Source organism: Schistocerca serialis, chromosome 8, assembly GCF_023864345.2.
Source record: "Schistocerca serialis cubense isolate TAMUIC-IGC-003099 chromosome 8, iqSchSeri2.2, whole genome shotgun sequence".
NCBI classification, from domain to species: Eukaryota; Metazoa; Arthropoda; class Insecta; order Orthoptera; family Acrididae; genus Schistocerca; species Schistocerca serialis.
Genome location: NC_064645.1, coordinates 315,353,211 through 315,372,496, shown reverse-complemented (window position 1 = coordinate 315,372,496; position 19,286 = coordinate 315,353,211). Strand labels below are relative to the sequence as shown.

The following is a 19,286-nucleotide window of genomic DNA, read 5'->3' as shown; positions in this document are numbered from 1 at the left end:
AGCCTCAACAGGGTCCAGGGGATTATTTTCCATCATGACCACCGCTTGCAGTCTGACGACGAGCCCTGTGCCAACTTAGAACGGCGGGGTGTTCATTTCATCCAGCGCGTTTACAGGGGGACCCAAAGACAACAGGGTTGCTACCGGTGTCTTCATCTTGGCCTTTGAGGGTGATTCATTGCCTGAAAAGGTCAAGGTGTGCTGTGACGTTAAACTATACATCCCTCCCCCTATGCAGTGCTTTAAGTGCTGGAAGTTTGGGCACATGTTTTCCCGCTGCACTTCCAGTGCCACATGTCGAGACTGTGGATGTCCACTGCACTGCACCCAAGTGTGCCACCTCCCACTTGCATCAACTATGGAGAGCACCTCTGCCCCTGCTCGCCAACTGCCCAGTACTTCAAAAGGAGCAGAAATTTTTGGAGTAAATGACCATGGACCAGTTGATTTACAAAGAGGCTAAATGTAAATTCGAAAGATTAAACCCCATTTGGTTGATGTCGACATACGCTGCAGCTACATCACCATCGCTGTCCCATGTGCCAGTGGTTCCTCACTCTGTGCCACGAACAGTAGGCCCTCTGGGCCACCAGAATACATCTGCCACCTTGGTGGTAGGGGGGCAAATCTTCCTCCTTTGCTCCCAAAGCACCTTCTTTGGGAGGAAGGGTCCCCCCCCCCCCCCCCAAATGCGGAGGACATCAGTCCCCTCCCCCCTGCTGGAGAAACAACAGCCTCCTCCAGCTCCTGTCGTGCAGAAGGGGTCCCGTGGGGCCCTCTCTTCCAAGGTCTCCACTAATGCCACGGCGGACACTTGCCAGTGGCTCAAGGAGCCAAAAGCTGCTGGACGAAGAGCTTCATGGTCTTCCTCCATGCCTGAAGCTGCTTCGGAGAAATCTTCCCAGCAAGCCCCTAAAGAGAAGCGAGAGAGCAAGCAAACTAAGATTTAGTCTGCTAAGAAACAGGACTCTCTGGTGGCCCCAACACCACCACCCCCTATCAGTTCTGCATCTGAGGATGCAGTGGACATCTTAGTGTCCCCTGTGGACCTAGAGCTCACTGATGCCTCATCCACCGTAGAAATGGCTACAAATACTCCATCGGAGGCAGCAGGTGACATAACCTACCTCCTTGCGCGCTTCAGCCTTTCCCAGGCTCACAACAACATTATCCTCCAGTGGAATTGCGGCGGTTTTTTCCACTATCTGGCTGAGCTACGGCAACTGTTAAGCTTTACACCTGCTTTCTGCATTTCCCTCCAGAAAACCTTGTTCCCAGCAATGCGGACCCCTGCCTTCTGTGGCTATAAGGGTTATTACAGGAACTGTAGCAGCTATAATAGACTTTCAGGTGGAGTTTGCGTCTACGTCCTGAACTGTGTATGCAGTGAACCTGTGCCCCTTCAAACCCCTCTTGAAACTGTGGCTGTCAGGATAAGGATGGCGCAGGAAATAACTGTCTGTAACATATATCTTCCTCCAGATGGTGCAGTACCCTTGAACACATTGGCTGCACTGATTGACCAACTCCCTAAACCTTTCCTACTTTTGGGAGATTTTAACTCATCACCCCTTGTGGGGTGGCACAGTTCTTACTGGCTGAGGCAGAGATGTCAAAAATTTACTGTCACAACTCGACCTCTGCCTCTTAAATACTGGGGCCACCACACATTTCAGTGTGACACATGGCACATATTCGGTCATTGATCTCTCAGTTTGCAGTCCTGGCCTTCTCCCATCTATCCACTGTAGAGCACATGACGACCTATGTTGTAGTGACCACTTCCCCATCTTCCTGTCATCAGGCCCATGGATGCCTGCCCAGATGGGCTTTAAACAAGGCGGACTGGGAAACTTTCATCTCTGCTGTCACCGTTGAATCTCCCCCATACAGTAACATCAATGTGGTGGTTGAGCAGGTAACTACAATGATCGTTTCTGTGGCGGAAAACGCAATCTCTTGTTCTTTAGGGTGCCCCCGGTGAAAGATAGTCCCTTGGTGGTCACCGGAAGTCACTGAGGCAATTAAGGAGCGTCAGCGAGCGCTACAGCGGCATGAGCGGCACCCTTCCCTGGTGCACCTCATAGCCTTTAAATGGCTCCGTGCCTATGTTCACCAGCTTATCAAAAAGTGGGTTTAGGAGTGTTGAGAGAGGTATGTGTTGACCATTGGATGCCATACGTCACCTTCGCAAGTCTTGGCAAAGGATCAAACGAGTTTTTGGGTACCAGACCCAAACAGGTGTTCCTGGTGTTAACATAATTGGCTTGTTATTTACTGACGCAAACATGATTGCCGAGCAGTTTGCTGAGTACTATGCTCGTGCCTCTGCATTGGAGAATTATCCTCCAGCCTTTCGCCCTCTAAATGGCAGATGGAAGAGACAGTCCTCTCGTTCACTACATGTCACAGTGAACCCTATAGCGCCCCATTTACAGAGTGGGAGCTCCTCAGTGCCCTTGCACATTGCCCTGACAGAGCTCCTGGGCCTGGTCGGATCATCAGTCAGATGATTAAACATCCCTCATCTGACTACAAGCGGCATCTCCTCGTGATCTTCAACCGGATCTGGTGTGATGGCGTCTTTCAGTCGCACTGGCGGGAGAGCACCATCATACCGATGCACAAACCCGGCAAAAACCTGCTTGGTGTTGATAGCTATCAGCCCATTAGCCTCACCAACATTCTTTGTAGGCTGCTGGAATGTACGGTGTGTCGGCGGTTGGGTTGGGTCTTGGAGTCACGTGGCCTACTGGCTCCATGCCAGGTCGGTTTCCACCTGGGTTGCACTGCCACTGATAATCTTGTGCCCCTCGAGTCTGCCATCCGAACAGCCTTTCCCAGATGCCAAAACCATGTTGCCATCTGTTTTGATGTATGAAAAGCGTATGACACCACCTGGCGATGACATATCCTTGGCACATTATACGAGTGGGTTATCAGAGGCCTGCTCCCGATTTTTATCCAGAATGTCCTGTCGCTTCCTACATCCCGTGTCCAAGTTGGTGCCTCCCATAGTCCCCCCCTCCCCCCCCCCCCAATCCCCTGCCCCTTATCCAGGAGAGTGGGGTCCCACAGGGCTCCTTATTGAGTATATATCTATTTTTAGTGGCCATTAATGGTCTAGCAGCATCTGTATGGCCGTCTGTCTCACCCTCTCTGTATGCAGACAACTTCTGCATTTCGTACTGCTCTAACTGTACTGGTGTTGCTGAACAGTGCCTCCTGGGAGCCATCCACAAGGTGCAGTCATGGGCTGTAGCCCATGGATTTCAGTTTTTGGCCGCAAAGTCGTGTGTTACGCACTTCTGTCGGCATCTTACCGTTCATCCGGAACCAGAACTTTACCTTACTGACAATCCCCTCACTGTAGTGGAGATGTATCGATTTTTAGGAGTTGTTTTCGATGCCCATTGACTCTGCTTCCTCACCTTAGTCAGCTTAAGTGGAAATGCTGGCAGCACCTCAATGCCCTCTGCTGCCTGAGCAACACCAACTGGGGTGCAGATCACTCTACGCTGCTGCAGCTATACAGAGCCCTTGTTAAATCCTGCCTTGACTATGGGAGTCAGGTTTATGGTTCAGCGGTGCCCTCAGTGTTGTGTTTACTCGATCCAGTGCACCACTGTGGCATTCGACTAGCGACGGGAACTTTCAGGACAAGTCTGGTGGCCAGTGCCTTTGTGGAAGCTGGAGTTCTTCCATTGCAGGTCAGACGTGCACAACTGCTTGCCAGTTATGTTGCACACGTTCGTAGTTCTGCGCATCTGAATTATCGTCTCCTTTTCCCACCCACGGCAGTTCATCTCCTGCATAGGCAGCCCGGGTCAGGGCTTACAATTCTGTGTGAACTGGACACCTGCTACACTAGAGGTCCAGTCGCGTACACCTCCATGGTGTACACCTAGGTCGCTGTGCCGGGACCTTTCACATGGCCCAAAGGACTCAGTTCACCCTGCAGCTCTTTGCTGTCACTTCATCTCGATTCTTGACATGTGCTGAGGCCATGAAGTGATTTACACCAATGGCTCCATGGCTGATGGTCACGTCGGCTTCGCATATGTCAATGGAGTGCATATTGAACAGCATTCCTTGCCCAATGGCTGCAGTGTTTTCACTGCAGAGCTGGTGGCTATAATTTGTGCTCTTGAGCACATCCGTTCGTGCCCTGCGGAGTCAGTTTCTTCTGTGTACTGACTCCTTGAGCAGCCTGCCGCCTGCAAGCAATCAACAAGTGCTACCCTCGTCATCCTTTGGTAGTGACCATCCAGGAGTCTGTCTATGCCCTGGAACGGTCTGGTCATTCAGTGGTGGTTGTGTGGACCCCGGGACACATCGGAATCCCATGCAACAAACTTGCTGACAGACTGGCCAAACAGGCTACACAGAAACTGCTTATGGAGATTGGCATTCCAATAACTGACCTGCATTCGTTTTTATGTCACCAGGTTTTTTGGCTTTGGGAGATGGAATGGCATAGTCTCTGTATGCACAACAAATTGCATGACATTAAGAAGACTATGAATGTGTGGCAGGCCTCTGTGGGCCTCTCGCAGGGACTCTGCAGTTCTCAACTGGCTCTGCATTGGCCACGCTTGTGTGACCCATGGCTACCTCCTGCGCCATGAAGACCCACCTCAGTGTCGATGCTGCGCCCAGTTGACAGTGGCCCATATTCTGGTGCACTGTCTCACTTTGACTGCCCTGCGACAAAATGTTGGGTTACTGGACTCATTGCCGCTAATTTTATCTGACAACGCCTCATCGGCTGATTTAGATTCATGTTTTATTTGTGAGGGTGGGTTTTATCATTTGATCTAAATTTTAGCACAAGTTCTTTGTCCCTCTGTGTCCTCCACGCTAGTGCTTTTAGGGTGGAGGTTTTAATGTGTTGCAGAATGGCTGGCTTCTCCTTTATTCTCATGGTCAGCCAGCCACAGTAATCTGTTTTGCCGTTTTAATCTCTTCTACCTGTTTCATGCGTGTCTGTGGTTTTCTTCTCGCCTTTTTTCTATTTAAGTGTTTGATGCCCTTCCGTCGTTCTTATGGTTTTTCCTTTCTCTCCATTTTGTGTTGTCAGTCTTGCTTGTTTTATTCTCACACTTGTGGCATTGTTTTATTCGGAACAAGGGATCAATGCCCTAGCCGTTTGGTCCCTTCCCCCATCTTTTAAACCAACCAATTAACCTACCTACTGAGCTGATTGTTTCTCTCATCTTTCTTTTTCTGTTGTTGATCCTACTGATGCTAATTCATTTTTATTATTACTTATGCCTCCAACTGGCTATTCCGTTACTATAATACCCCTGCATAAGGTTACTGGGGGATCAGTCATGGAAAATGTACCTCTTGCTGCAGATAAGCTCTGGGGTTGCCCTCATCTGCAGCCTGGCCTAAACCATACACTTTTACCTCACTTTAAATTACTCGTCATCTCTGGGTACTTGTATTGCTTTCAGTGCATTGATCTACCACTTCTGCATTACAGTTTGATTATATTTCTGTCAGATTTCACTAACTTCATATGGACCAACCCCTGAATCAGAGACCAGTAATCTCAGTGCATAGACCCTTAACTCCCCCTCCCTTCCTCCTCCTCCTCCTCCTCCTCCTCCTAGCTAACCTAAAATACTGTCTTCAATTGAGGAATGTCACACTTAGTATATCTTGTATAAAAGTCATCAGTATTAACAACAGACAGTATTAGCCATGGTACTTTTAATTGGCTACTGATGAGTAGTAAAGTAAGAATATTTGATTGTTGATTTTAGAAGCTTACATGTTCTGGACTGTAGATGCTAAAGTTGAATTTTCCTCATACAAAATGATACAGCATAATCGTTAATTTTTTAATAGTTACATCTGTGTTTTGACAGGACATAGATGAGTACATAGCCAAAGCAAAAGAACAAGGATACCATACGGTACTTCATCTTGGGACGAAGGGTGTCAACTATGCTACAACAGTCATAATGCAGACTGCCATCAAGGTGAGCAAGCAGGAAAAGGATTAGTGCCAAACAGCCATAACTGCTAACTGTGGTGTGAGAATTATATTATGATTTCATATACTGGTGACTGGATTAGACAAACTTCTGTGTTACATATATTACATACAACAATTGTGTGCCACACTTACACGGTGGTGTCAAAAATAATGCAGTCACTTTGTGGCGTATGGATAAGAGGTGTGTGTGTGTGTGTGTGTGTGTGTGTGTGTGTGTGTGATGGTGGCAGTAAGCTTTGCTGATAACAATGTAGTTCTTATAAAAGTTTTGTTACTTTTATTGCAATTTAACATAACTTCTTCTTTTTGTGAAGGTTTACGTCATTGACATGTGTAATTCATAAGTTGATAGTTAACCGAATTACTTGATTTGTGTGCCGCACACTCTTCCAGTAGTTGAAAAAATGTGTACTGTAGTTAGTGGAATATCACTTTGCTATTAATGTTGTTTAAGATTATCTGTGACTGTCATATCTGTGTTAGAATTTCAATATCAACAAAAACAAAGCAGACAAAATTTGCTTTTCACATCTTAGAGTTTTGCTTTGGATACAGATGACGTTTCACAGAATGATTCTTTTGATAAAGAACAAATATTATCTCCTGTAAAGTTCAGTATGTGCAACACAGGGATTTTTAAAATGCTCTTGTCACTACAATCTCCTGAATGTTTTTCTACAATTCTTTAGACAGTGCACACAGCAGCTGAAATAAGCTGCAGGAAGATAAGATAGCAGTGATGTATGCTACTATTTCTTTGTGTTAAACTTTTCACTAATGAAACTTGTTAAGACCTTTCTGTAATGATATTTAGTTGAGCAAGAATACCTGGTTGACTTTATGTAATCAAAGTTTGGTCACTAATTTATTCAGTGGTAGTTATCATAAAAATGATGGCTGAGGTGAAATTTGCTGTGAATACTCAACATTGATCATGGGCTCAATCTCCTGCCAATTAGATATAGATTTGTAATACAGACTTGGTATTGATTTTATCACTGATATTATCCAAAGGAGATACCTGAGAAGTCAATAACTTTCATGAATTTTTTGTTTTTTTTGGAAAATTTTTCATATAATACTCTTTAATTATTGTTAATCTCATTCAATTCTGTCAAATTGAGTTCCATGTTAAGATCCCGTGAAAGTGGAAATTTGACCAGTGGCAGGTGCCTTCCAGCTAGCATTTAGTTGGTCACTAAGAATTAGGATATACATCACAAAGCTTATCAGAATGTCTTTCAGTGTCAATTGCTGACTAGATTGGTAATCTGCACTGGGGATATGGATATGGGGATGGGAAATGGGGAAGGAGTGCGCACACACGGAGATGGTCTTTTGTTCAAAACTATGTCAGAGACAACATAATGCATAAACAAACTCATTTTGTAGACTAACAGATGTGTTTTGAGAGGTTAAGTAATGGGGAGGGGATATGCCACAGTTTTTGATGCAAAGTTTACTCTGCACCAGTAGTTTATATGAGAACATACAGAATTAAGGCAACATGCGGCTCATTTACCACTTCTATGTCACTCTTGAACTCCATAGGAACTGTAGTTTGCTACTGAAGATGGATTTGGTACTTTAACTGATAGCAAAAAAAAGTGAAAGGTATGAATGCAAACTTACAGATTTTGAATTTTGTCATCATTCATCACATTTTAGGGTGAGAAACATTAGGAGTGACATTGTGACTCAAGACTGGTCAGGTTGACATCATGCATTTTGCTGTTTCGTCATCATTCATCCTAAAATGAATCTATCAATAACTGCTTCGACGCGTTAAAAATGAACGTCGATCTCCATTGTTCCCTGAAAAATTTGGCAATATGTGGTTCTTGATGCATGGCATGGTGATTATAATTCTCAGTTGACAAATCAAAAGTTTTTATTTTAGATCCCTGTTCTGCAGTTTTGTGTAGCACTTTTTAAAATTTAAATGTGACAAATAGTTCATTGAAGAATGAGATTTTCACTCTGCAGCGGAGTGTGCGCTGATATGAAACTTCCTGGCACATTAAAACTGTGTGCTGGACCGAGACTCGAACTTGGGACTTTTGCCTTTCGCGGGCAAGTGCTCTACCAACTGAGCTACCCAAGCACAACTCACGCCCCGTCCTCACAGCTTTACTTCCGACAGTACCTCGTCTCGTACCTTCCAAACTTTACAGAAGCTCTCCTACGAACCTTGCAGAACTAGCACTCTGCAAAGTTTGCAGGAGAGCTTCTGTAAAGTTTGGAAGGTACGAGATGAGGTACTGGCGGAAGTAAAGCTGTGAGGACGGGGCGTGAGTCGTGCATGGGTAGCTCAGTTGGTAGAACACTTGCCCGCAAAAGGCAAAAGTCCCGAGTTCGAGTCTCGGTCCGGCACACAGTTTTAATCTGCGAGGAAGTTTCAAATGGTTCATTATTTGAAAATGTCGAATTGGATTATGATTTAGTGTTATTAAACTCTAGATCCATCCATAACTGCCTGGGTGAGCCTATTCACAGTAAGGTGAAGGCAGTTGTCTGTTATCACCAGTCTAACAAGTATCACTTGATACTTCCGACAGTTTCAGAGAGCAGTATACCATTTCATTTAATGCTAGATGACTTTGTATCTTGCATTCTACTTCAATCTGTATATTGTGAAGTAACTCTCTGAAGCTGAATGTTTTGGAAAGAATTTGGAACAACTTGCTATGTATTGTCTTGCATCTGATCCCTGTTTTTCCTCGTGTTATTTGGTCTGTGTGAAAGGGAGTTATTTGTTTATATATGTATTATATACAAGATACAAGCTGTATGGATGTCCTTAAATGATACTTCAGTGTGTGGAACTGATTTGAGTATACCTTATACTAAGCAGTTGTTTATAAAAGCTTTCTTCCTGTGCAGTTTTCTATATTTGTATTGTACTGTAATGAGCATAAGTAATGTGTTTTTATTTAATTGCATGTGTTTATAAGTGTTCCTGAGTGCTCGTCATAAGTGACTGCATGTTGAATTGAAATGCAATTTCCATTTTAAAGCTGGATGTATTGGCATGAAATATAATAATTAACTAAGAATGGTCTGTTACCCTTATTAAACTATTTCTACAGAAGCACTTTTCTATAGCTACTTCATGAAAATTATTAGCAGGTTTATTTAGGACCTTAGAGTTTGGAGATATGAGTACACAATTCGCATCTAAAAGACCTAAAGCATCAATCCTTCCTACAAGCTTGTTTTACTATGTTCTTCTATATTTTTCTTCCTGTTTTTATATTCAAATTGCTTTTATCCATTACTAAAGCCATTTCCTTCTCTCCAACCCTTCAAGAGTAATCTTTGATTCTATTGTACAAAGATACACACTGATGTGTTTTTTGACCCAATTTGAGTGATAAACTGAATAGCGAGCAACATGTTTTTATACATGTCGTATACTGGTGTTTTATGTAAGCGAAGGTAGTTTTCTACAATAGTAATAAAATAACTGATTTAGGTCATGAAATATCCTGTGTAAAAGCGCGATAAACATTTGTTCCCATCAGCTTGTTACTGAAAATGGGCAGAGACAGTGGGATGGGAGGGTGGAGGGGCAAGTTTATGGGCCACTGTAGAGAATTAATTACTATTAAAATTTTCTTATAATGGCATATAGTATGAAATAAATGTAATTAGTTGATGTGTGTGAATATGGAAGTATGATATAGTGTAGTATTTGTAAAATTAACCTTTCTTCTGCAAAATCTCACACAGTCCATATAGTTGCAGTAGGTGCTTGCGTAAAGTAATAATCTTGTCTGCATGCCATGATGACCTTGTCACCAGGCCATACCAGGTCCTGCATTGACAGATTCAAAACCTCGTCCTCGCACTCAATCTGCCTGTGAACCTGACGCAGTAGACTATGATATGAGACAGATGGAGTTGCGGAGACGGTCAAGATCTTGTTCCGTGGAAACTACACATTCAGATTTTACTGCTGATATAGAATATGATATTCATACTTTGTCAGATGAAAGTGAGCTGGAGCAGTTCTTGTGTAAGGAGGATCTACACGGTAATACAGACATGCCAGAACTACGCCGCAGTAAGCGGAGTACAACCACCAGGAGCAGGCGGAAGTGAATATCTTTACTGTCCAAATTTTGTGTGTTTTATTAATTTCATTACGATGTCTTCCGTAATTTATGTTGCCTGTGCATGTCTTTTATGATTAGTTTGAATGCTCAAAATGACTTTCTGTGAAGAGTCTGGAAGGTTGTGAATCAATTGACAGAACTGAAATTCTAATTAAGACTGTAATTATTTTTTTGTAATTTTCTTTTAATATGCTTGCAGATTAGTTATATGTCTCTGTCTGGACTGAAGATGCTATTGTCAGTTTAAAATTTTAGTTGTGTTTTATAAGCTTAGAAGTGGCACTAAGTATATTGAAATGTATTTCTTCAGTTTATTGTAGGACATAATCTGTGTTGAAATAGTTCCAGTACTTCATTATTTTGTTTTTGTGCTTATGTTCATCATATGTTTGTTTAATAAACATTGTTTTGAATAATTATTCTGCATGACTTATTTTCTTGACCACTTTCGTTACTGACCCCCTTTTTTTTGTTTACTGCTGAATTTTGCTGCTATTACTTAACTACAGAATGACTTACCACTGAAAATAAAATTTATTCACCAAATTGCTTGAAGTACTCATTCTAAAAGTGTTACAATCACATTACAGAAATACAATGAAATAAATGTCACTCATTTATTAACAAGCTATTGTGGTGTCAGGTGAGCTTAATAACAGTTATGAAAACAAATTTGAGAGAGCAGCTTCATTGCAGCATCTGATGCTTTTTAACTGTAGATTGCTATGCCAGAAAAATTATCAGTTACTTCCAATGTTAAAAGCTGTTAATCAAGAGGTCATATGATGTACACACTAAACGTCTCATGTCAACTCGGTTTGAAATACTGAAGTCTTACTAGAAGAAAATTCTTTGGGCGATATTCAGTTCAGGATGGCAGTTAATGTTTCCCACTTAATTTTCTTCTTGTTGTAAATGCTTTTGTGTTATTGTTTTTGATGGTATTTTGTCAAATGTAGTGTTTACAATAAATTTCTCCCTTAGACCCTGTAGTTAGGAAACTTCACTCGCAGCGGCATGCTTCAGATAGTGTAGATGCTTCCTTTAAATGTCATTTATCTTGCTTTTAGATATTTTCATACTAATGTTTCTATGTTTTTTTATAGTGGGTGATTCAAAATTAAGGAATGGATTTGAATTGTTTATCACAGAAAAACTATTAAAGATACACATTGTGCTTGTCACTCGATAGAGGAAAGTTCAAAGTTCAGACACAGCTGTACAGTTGTTTGTTTCTAGCAACATAGACTACATCATGAGAGAGCATTTTGTGTGTCGGAATTTGCATGAAGTCAATTCATTGTTTAAGTGCAATATGCATTCTGCTGTTGATTCAGCAAGAAGCCACTTTACAGGCAATTTGCGTCTGGCATACAAAATTCTTGGAAGTTGGTTACATGTGCAGAGGGACAGCACTGGTCAGCCATGCAAGCCTGATGAAAATGTCAAGCTTATCTTAGATGCGTTGACATGGGGTCCTCACAAGATGGGCAGACCAATAACTTCATCTTCCTCAAACAAAGGTGTGACGTGTTCTGAAACTATGCCTGCATATGAAGCCTTACAAGTTTGTTACTGCAGCAGTTGTATTCCTGCAACCATAACAGAAGGTACGAATTTTGCATTTCAATTCTGCAGGATATGGCAGAAGAAAGTTTTTCTGCATGACTCGCCTTTTTGAACAAATTAACATTTCATTTATCGCGTAAAATACGCAGCCATAATGTAAGAATTTGGGGTCACAAAATCGTAGAATCTTCGTTGTACACGAAAACAGAATCACCGAAATTGTATGTGTGTTGTGCTGTTTCTGTTCACAAAGTTTATGGTTCTTTATTTTTTGCAGAGGAAACTGTGTCAGGAATCTCATACCTGCACATGCTGTTAAGTTGCTTGTTTCCCCAACTTCATAAAGATTACAGTGATTTCATCTTTATGCATGACAGCACCCCACCCCACCTCACTTTTCACCTTGAGGTGCAGCATTATCTTAACACCACCATCCCACTATGTTGGATTTGAAGAGGTGGACAAAAAGATCTTGTTCATTGCTTGTGGCATCCCAGGTCACCAGACCTTACACCTTGAGATATTTTCTCTGTGGAGTGCCGCACCTATGGCAGCCGAGAAATCGAATTGTTGAAGCTGTTAATTCAGTGAGCAGGGATCTGTTGATTTATGTATGAAATGAAATGGACTAATGTTTCTGCATTTCTTGAGCAACACATTGGGCTCATATTGAGTGCATTATATAGTATCTGTGTGAACACAAAACTTTGAACCTCCTCCTATATAGTGACATGCTTAATGTGTTTCTATCTTTCATATTGTGTCTGCAATAATTAATTGAAATCTGTTCTTCCTTTTCTGTGGGAGAAATTTGTGTGATACATTTACAGAGTAGGGCTATGTTGAAATACATAAGTGATCAGCAGGATAGATACAAACACCCTAATAAAAATCATTAGGTTTATTTTTGTCCACTGTCTCTTGGTGCGTTGTTTCCAGTAAAGCGTTGTTGTCAGTAAAGCACTTTTTTCCCTGTTGTGGGTGACAGTGGTGATGGTTCTGTTATTATAACAACAAATTTACTAACTAGTCTCCAAGAAAATTCATACAAAAACAAACGATCTTCTAATGTGCTCTTCCAACTTAAACTCCCTGTAAAGTTGTTATTATTATTATTATTATTATTATTGGTAGTGGTAGTAGAGTGGTAGATATTAACAGGATTGCTGGTAATTTGCTTCGTTGCGGAATCTGACATAATGTTTCAAAGGTATTTGACATTTTTTATTCATATACTGTATATTTAGTGGGATATATTGACATATCTGAAAAAGCTAAGAAATTGCCAATGAGTCTGTGTCGTCTTGTGACTATAAAGTCAGTTTTTAAGGAAGTTACGATGTTATTAAAGTACTGCATGGAAGCCAAATTATATTTAAAAATGTAAAACCAAATGCCAGGAAATGAGCAAGAATTCAATTAATGAGATTTATTTTTAATTGCTTTAATGTATGGATACTTGTGATAGCATTAGAAGCCTGGGTTACTTCTAAAGGAAATTCTTCAAAAAATGGTTCTGAACACTATGCGACTTAACTTCTGAGGTCATCAGTCGCCAGAACTTGGTACTAATTAAACCTAACTAACCTAAGGACATCACACACATCCATGCCCGAGGCAGGATTCGAACCTGCGACCGTAGCGGTCACGCGGCTCCAGACTAGCGCCTAGAACCGCACGGCCACTCCGGCCGGCGGAAATTCTTCAAAGAGAAGTACATAAAACAGGATGATAAATCATTGCAGTTGTAAGTAGCATGTTCACAAAACCAAGGTTTTCTCTTCCTAAGTTGTTGAGTGACAACTATTACATATGGTAATAATTACGTTTTGTGTGATGTTTTGCATCTGTATTATTTAAAGATGCACCATGACTAGAAAATACACTACTTGTACTTTTCCTACCTGCAGAATTAATGTATAATTTAAGTTATGGATGAACTACACTAACTAGCGTAGCAACTTGCATATTTAAAATGACCCGGCTTATTATTTTAGACCATTTTGCAGAAAGAAATGAAATGCCATTTGTTTTGTAGGTTACAAAGCTTCTCTACAAGGAAAACTACTATAACAAACATAAAATTCCTTCATCTAAATCTGTGAGTACATACAAATTCTGCAAGCCACCATGTGCTGCGTGGCAGAGGATATGTTGTACCACTGCTAGTCATTTCCTTTCCTGTTCCACTCACCAATGGAATAAGGGAAGAGCACATGTCTCTTTGTTCCCATATGAGCCCTAATTTCTTGTATCTAGCCTTTGAAAACCTTACGCAAGATATAAGTTGATGGCTGTAGAATCAATCAGCACTCAATAATTCAGGAGTAAAGGAGTACACTCACTTAATAATAGAATATTGAGTTGTTGACAGACACAAAGGAAAGGGAAAAACATTACTAGCTTTCAGACAAATCCTTTAATGAGCTGGATTTGCAATTCAGCAGTTGGACTGAATTAGTGTTAGGGAAGGAAGCGGGAGGAGCGGTTGGAGAGGGGTAGCTAGCAGCCCATATGGAGTCAGCTATTGTGTGTGATATGAATGTGATATACGGGCACTGGAGCCAGCAAGTGGTGGTGATGTGCAGCTGTGGATTGGGAAGGGGTGACAGGCCAGGTTAGGGGGAGACGTGTAGAGGGTGTAGGTGCAATGGGTTTCAAGGAGATTGAAGTCAGGAGGATTACGGGAGCAAAGGATATATTGCAGGGGTAATGTGCATCTGTGTAGTTCAGAAAAGCTGAAGCTGAGAGGAAGAATCCAGATGGCACAGACTGTGAAGCAGCCATTGAACTCTAGTGTGTTGTGCTCAGTAGTATGTTCTGCCACTAGATGGTAATCTCTAGGGACTGGAAAAATTCACATTTTGCAATGAATGAAAAATGGATGCTAATTCAGTCTCAAAATACGAAATTACTTAATGGATGCTATTTTATAGCGAATGTATCCAGATGAGCTATTTTGTCAGAGATAATGAGAAATAGCTTTATTTTCTGCATATAAATATTGAAAAGTAACAGTTACTGGTATTTTACATTATCTGGTGAAGCCCAATTTGGAGAGATAATGTGCATAAGAGCCTGTTTGCAAAATAAAGTGTATGAATGGAGCAACATATCAATACACTCAATGATCTGGTGTGATTCCAGCTGACGCCAGTTGAATGGTCTGCTTAAGATATATGCTGCATAATGCAATGTAGTAATTTGGTGTGGGATCTAGCACTTTGTAATGAAGAAATGTGTAAGTTTGTTTGTTAGCTAAATCTCAAATTATACTATAAATAATACGGACACTTTTAACATGGTAAATTAAGTGGTGGCTGATGTTTTGACCTGTGTTTGCATTGAATACCGCTAGAATTTGGGCCTAAACTATGTTGCCTCTACTAGACTCAACAAGAAATTGTGGGGTAGCCACCCCCGAATACTTTGTGTTTTGCGTTGATCAATTGTCTTTTCTTATTTTGAAATAAGTGGAGTGACTAATTCCGGTCCATCACAGATTTCAATTATGACCTTTACAACACCAGAAGAGATTGGCGACCCCTGTGAAAATGTCAGTCCTGCTGTAGGCTGCTGCCCAGTGAAAGGGGAGGAGGACTTGTTTCCCTGCACCATTCCTCTCCCCTCTGCTGGTTAAAATTCTAGTTTGTCTATGCTTGCGTCCATGTGCCACCACAGCCTATAGTGCTTGCACCCAGTATTATAGTGACTAGAATACTAAATCTTCAACGTTTCCAACTGCACCCTGATGTTAAAATAGAGTTGCCGTACATTCAGCTCTACTTCTACACTAAGTGCCTTGTCAGTTCTGTCTGTTCTATTGGCAAGCATGGGTCATATGGATGTGCATGCCCACGAAAGTTTGAAATTACTCTGCAGATTTTATAATCTTTAAATGGCGTGGGAAAAGACAAATAATGACCATAAACACCTTGTGTTGGAGATGCATTCAGTTTACTGGCAGAAGAATGCTGCTGCTGCTGCTGCTTTTGGTTCTCAACAGAACCATCATTTTTGAAGCTTAAATACAGCCAAACAAAGGAAACAAAAGCCATTACAGAAGAGAGAGGTTTTTGCAGAAACACACTTTCCAGTCAAATAGTTGTCAATCAACATCTTGTTTAACAGTCAGTTTCAAAGAATTAATGTTTTTTGTCTTCACGCATGTAGCATGACAACCTTTTGTACATGTAATCATTTACAAAGAATGAAAATAGACGAGAATTTTTACAGAAATAGATGCAAATTTTTCAAAAAGTTGATGCAAATTTTTCCAGAAATAGATGCTAAGTTTTCTGGTCCCTACAGTAAGCTAAGTTCCTGGCTACACTTTGGTGGCCATTCATTCTGGTGGACAGCTTGCTGGTGGTTGTGCCGATATACTCTGAGGAGCAAGAGAAATTGGTACATATGCTTAATATTGAGTGGGACCCATGCGAACACGCAGAGTACTGCTACATGATGTGACATGGACTCGACTAATCTCTGAAGTAATGCTGGAGGGAATTGACACCCATGAACCCTTCAGAGTTGTCCATAAATCAGTAAGAGAAGAAAGGGGTGGAGATCTCTTGTGAACAGCACATTGCAAGGCATCCCGGATATGCTCAATAATGTCCATGTCTGGAGAGTTTGATGGCCAGCAGAAGAGTTTAAACTCAGAAGAGTGTTCCTGGAGCCACTCTGTAGCAATTCTGGTTGTGTGGGGTGTGGTATCACTGTGTCCTGCAGGAATTGCCCAAGTCCATTGGAATGCACAGTGGACTTGAATAGATGTAGGTGATCAGACAGGATGCGTACATATGTGTCACCTGTCAGTCGTATCTAGACATATCAGGGGCCCCATATCACTCCATGTGCACATGCCCCACACTATTAGAGAGCCTCCACCAGCTTCAACAGTCCCCTGGCGACATGCAGGGCCCATGGATTCATGAGGTTGTTTCCATACCCATACATGTCCATCTGCTTGATACAATTTGAAACGAGACTCGTCCGACCAGGCAACAAATTTCCCAGTCATCAACAATTCAATGTTAGACGAGGTGTAAATCTTTGTCGTGCACTCATAAAGGGTACACGAGTGGGCCTTCAGCTCCAAAAGCCCATATCGATGATGTTTCTTTGAATGGCTTGCACGCTGACACTTTTTGATGGCCCAGCATTGAAATCTGCAGCAGGGGGTGCACTTCTGTCATGTCGAACAATTCTCTTCAGTCGTCACTTGTTATGTTCTTGCTGGTTTTTTCCCAGCTGCAGCAATGTCTGAGATTTGGTGTTTTACCGGGTTCCTGATATTCACGGTTCACTCATGTAATGGACGTACGGGAAAATCCTCATTTCACCACTGCCTTGTAGATGCTGTGTCCCATCGCTCACGCGCCGACTTTAACACCACATTCAAACTCACTTAAATCTTGGTAAACTGCCATTGTAGCAGCAGTAACCGGTCTAACAACTGTGCCAGACACTTGTGTCTTATATAGACATTGCAAAGTGCAGTGCCGTATTGTGACTGTTTACATATCTTTGTATTTGAATACACATGCCTTTATCAGTTTCTTTGGCACTTCAGTGTAAAATACTGTGCAGAAATTCATGAGAGCAGGTATGACATACCTGCTTTCACAGGTGGTCCTGCCTCTAATGGGATATGATGAGCCTGTGACAGGATTGGATTAGGGTATACTGGGTGGGTGTGCGTTTAGTGGGCAGTGGAATATCACATAGGAGTGAGGAGTGTTATGAGTGGCATATCTGCAGTAATGAGAATTCCTACGTCTAGTATGTTGAAGATCTCACAAAGGCCTTTACAGACAGGCACTATCTTTCAGAAGTAATCTGCAAACAGATTTCTCCCACCGTATTCTCACACAACCATAATCATCCCAGTATTCCCAAAAACCAGATGCAAAGGAATGCCACTCATCCTCCTCCTCCTCCTCCTCCTCCTCCTCCTCCTTCTCTCTGATCACCCAGTATGACACCACACTGGAGCAACAGAACTATGTCATTTGCCAGGGCTTTGAGTATAAATCACAATGCTTGGAAAGGAGGGACATTGCACCTGTGATCCTTCCCACCACTCCTAAACTGATAATCCACTGCCCTTCCAACCTATATGAAATCCTGGTCCTTCCATAAGCCACTCCCACTCCCAACTGCTTGCCATGTGGGTCATATCCCTGTGGAATCACAACCCATGCTGTCTAGATCCTTTGTCCAAGCCATTTTTTTTTTAACTAAGCAGATGGGAGTGATCATTGCAATGCGTTGCTCGCTCCACTACCCTCCTGGTCTCAGTCTCCACCAACGCATTGCACCCACACTCTCTACCCAATAGTCCCCCCCCCCCCCCCAACAGTCTGTATTTTGCACTCTTGTCTCTTATACCTGATCCCTCCCCCTCCTGCATTCCTATCCTGCACACTGGCTGTGTTCCTCCAAGCTGCCAACTACCTCTTTCTAATCTCTCGTCATGCTTCTGCTATTGGAGGAGTGCTCTCCTTCACTTCTAAATTATTTACATTATATCAGAACTTTCCTTACCATATTTATACTGTTGTGCATTCAGTTGCAAATGCCAGTTCTCTAAACTTTTTCAATAGTGTTTAATCGAAACCACATAGTATTCTCTCTAAGGATTCTGAATAGAGTTCATTGAGCATTTCACCATATGTACTCACGGGTCGATTGAATCTACCTGTGACAAATCAGCATCCGGTGTCTGAATTGCATCAAAGTCTTTCTTTAATTTAGCTGTATGGAGTATTCAAGAATGGATTGGATACATAATCTATGCACTGCCTTCTTTATAGATGAACTACAGCTTCTTAGAATTCTCTGAATAAAGGCTTCACCTTTTCTAAAACTGACCTTAGAAGCTTGTTCTGTTTCATGTTATTTTGCAACATTATGCCTTGCTATTTAATAGACATGACTGTGTGTCAAAGCAACATACCACTAATACTGTAAATCAATAAAGATGGAAGCTGAAAAAATGAATTAAAATTTGTGCCATGGCTAGGACTTGGACCCAGTTCTCTTTGCTTACTAGGCAAAAATGCTAGCCAATACACCACTATAGCCAACATTGCTGTGCGGACTACCCTAGTCCAGTTCCCTCCCTAACACAAACTGCAATTAACATCTTCGGCTTATTTTCCCCTTCTTAGATCGTCACTAATACCGTATTCGAAAATTATGGGACTGCTTTCCAACTCGTCTCTATTAGCTTTCATTTTTCTACATTTAGAGCAACCTTCTGTTTGTCACACCAAGCAGAAATTCTGTCTTGTATAATGCTACAGTCACTCCACAATAACACTTTCCTATACACTACATTGTCATCAGCAAACAGTCACAGACTGTTGGTCACTGTATCCATCATATCGTTTACGTGTATAGAAAAAAAGAGCAGTCCTATTACACTTCTTGAGTGCACACTTTGACAATACCTTTGCCTCTGATGACTGATGAACAATCATCAATCAACTCTCTCTCTCTCTCTCTCTCTCTCTCTCTCTCTCTCTCTCTCTCTCTCTCTCTCTCTCTCTCTCCTTCTTCTTCTTCTTCTTCTTCTTCTTCTT

The 19,286-nt window shown here is 41.9% G+C and overlaps 1 protein-coding gene across 6 annotated transcripts in view; it reads left to right on the top strand.

Moving 5' to 3' along the window:
- The window catches only part of LOC126416246 (receptor expression-enhancing protein 4), a 281,870-nt gene that overhangs the window by 167,245 nt on the left and 95,339 nt on the right, over positions 1-19,286 (top strand). For all 6 annotated transcript variants that reach the window (XM_050083866.1, XM_050083867.1, XM_050083864.1 and 3 more), the window contains one exon: positions 5,877-5,990. In XM_050083866.1, coding sequence (XP_049939823.1) covers positions 5,877-5,990 — 114 coding nt within the window. The remainder of the gene's footprint in view (positions 1-5,876; positions 5,991-19,286) is intronic.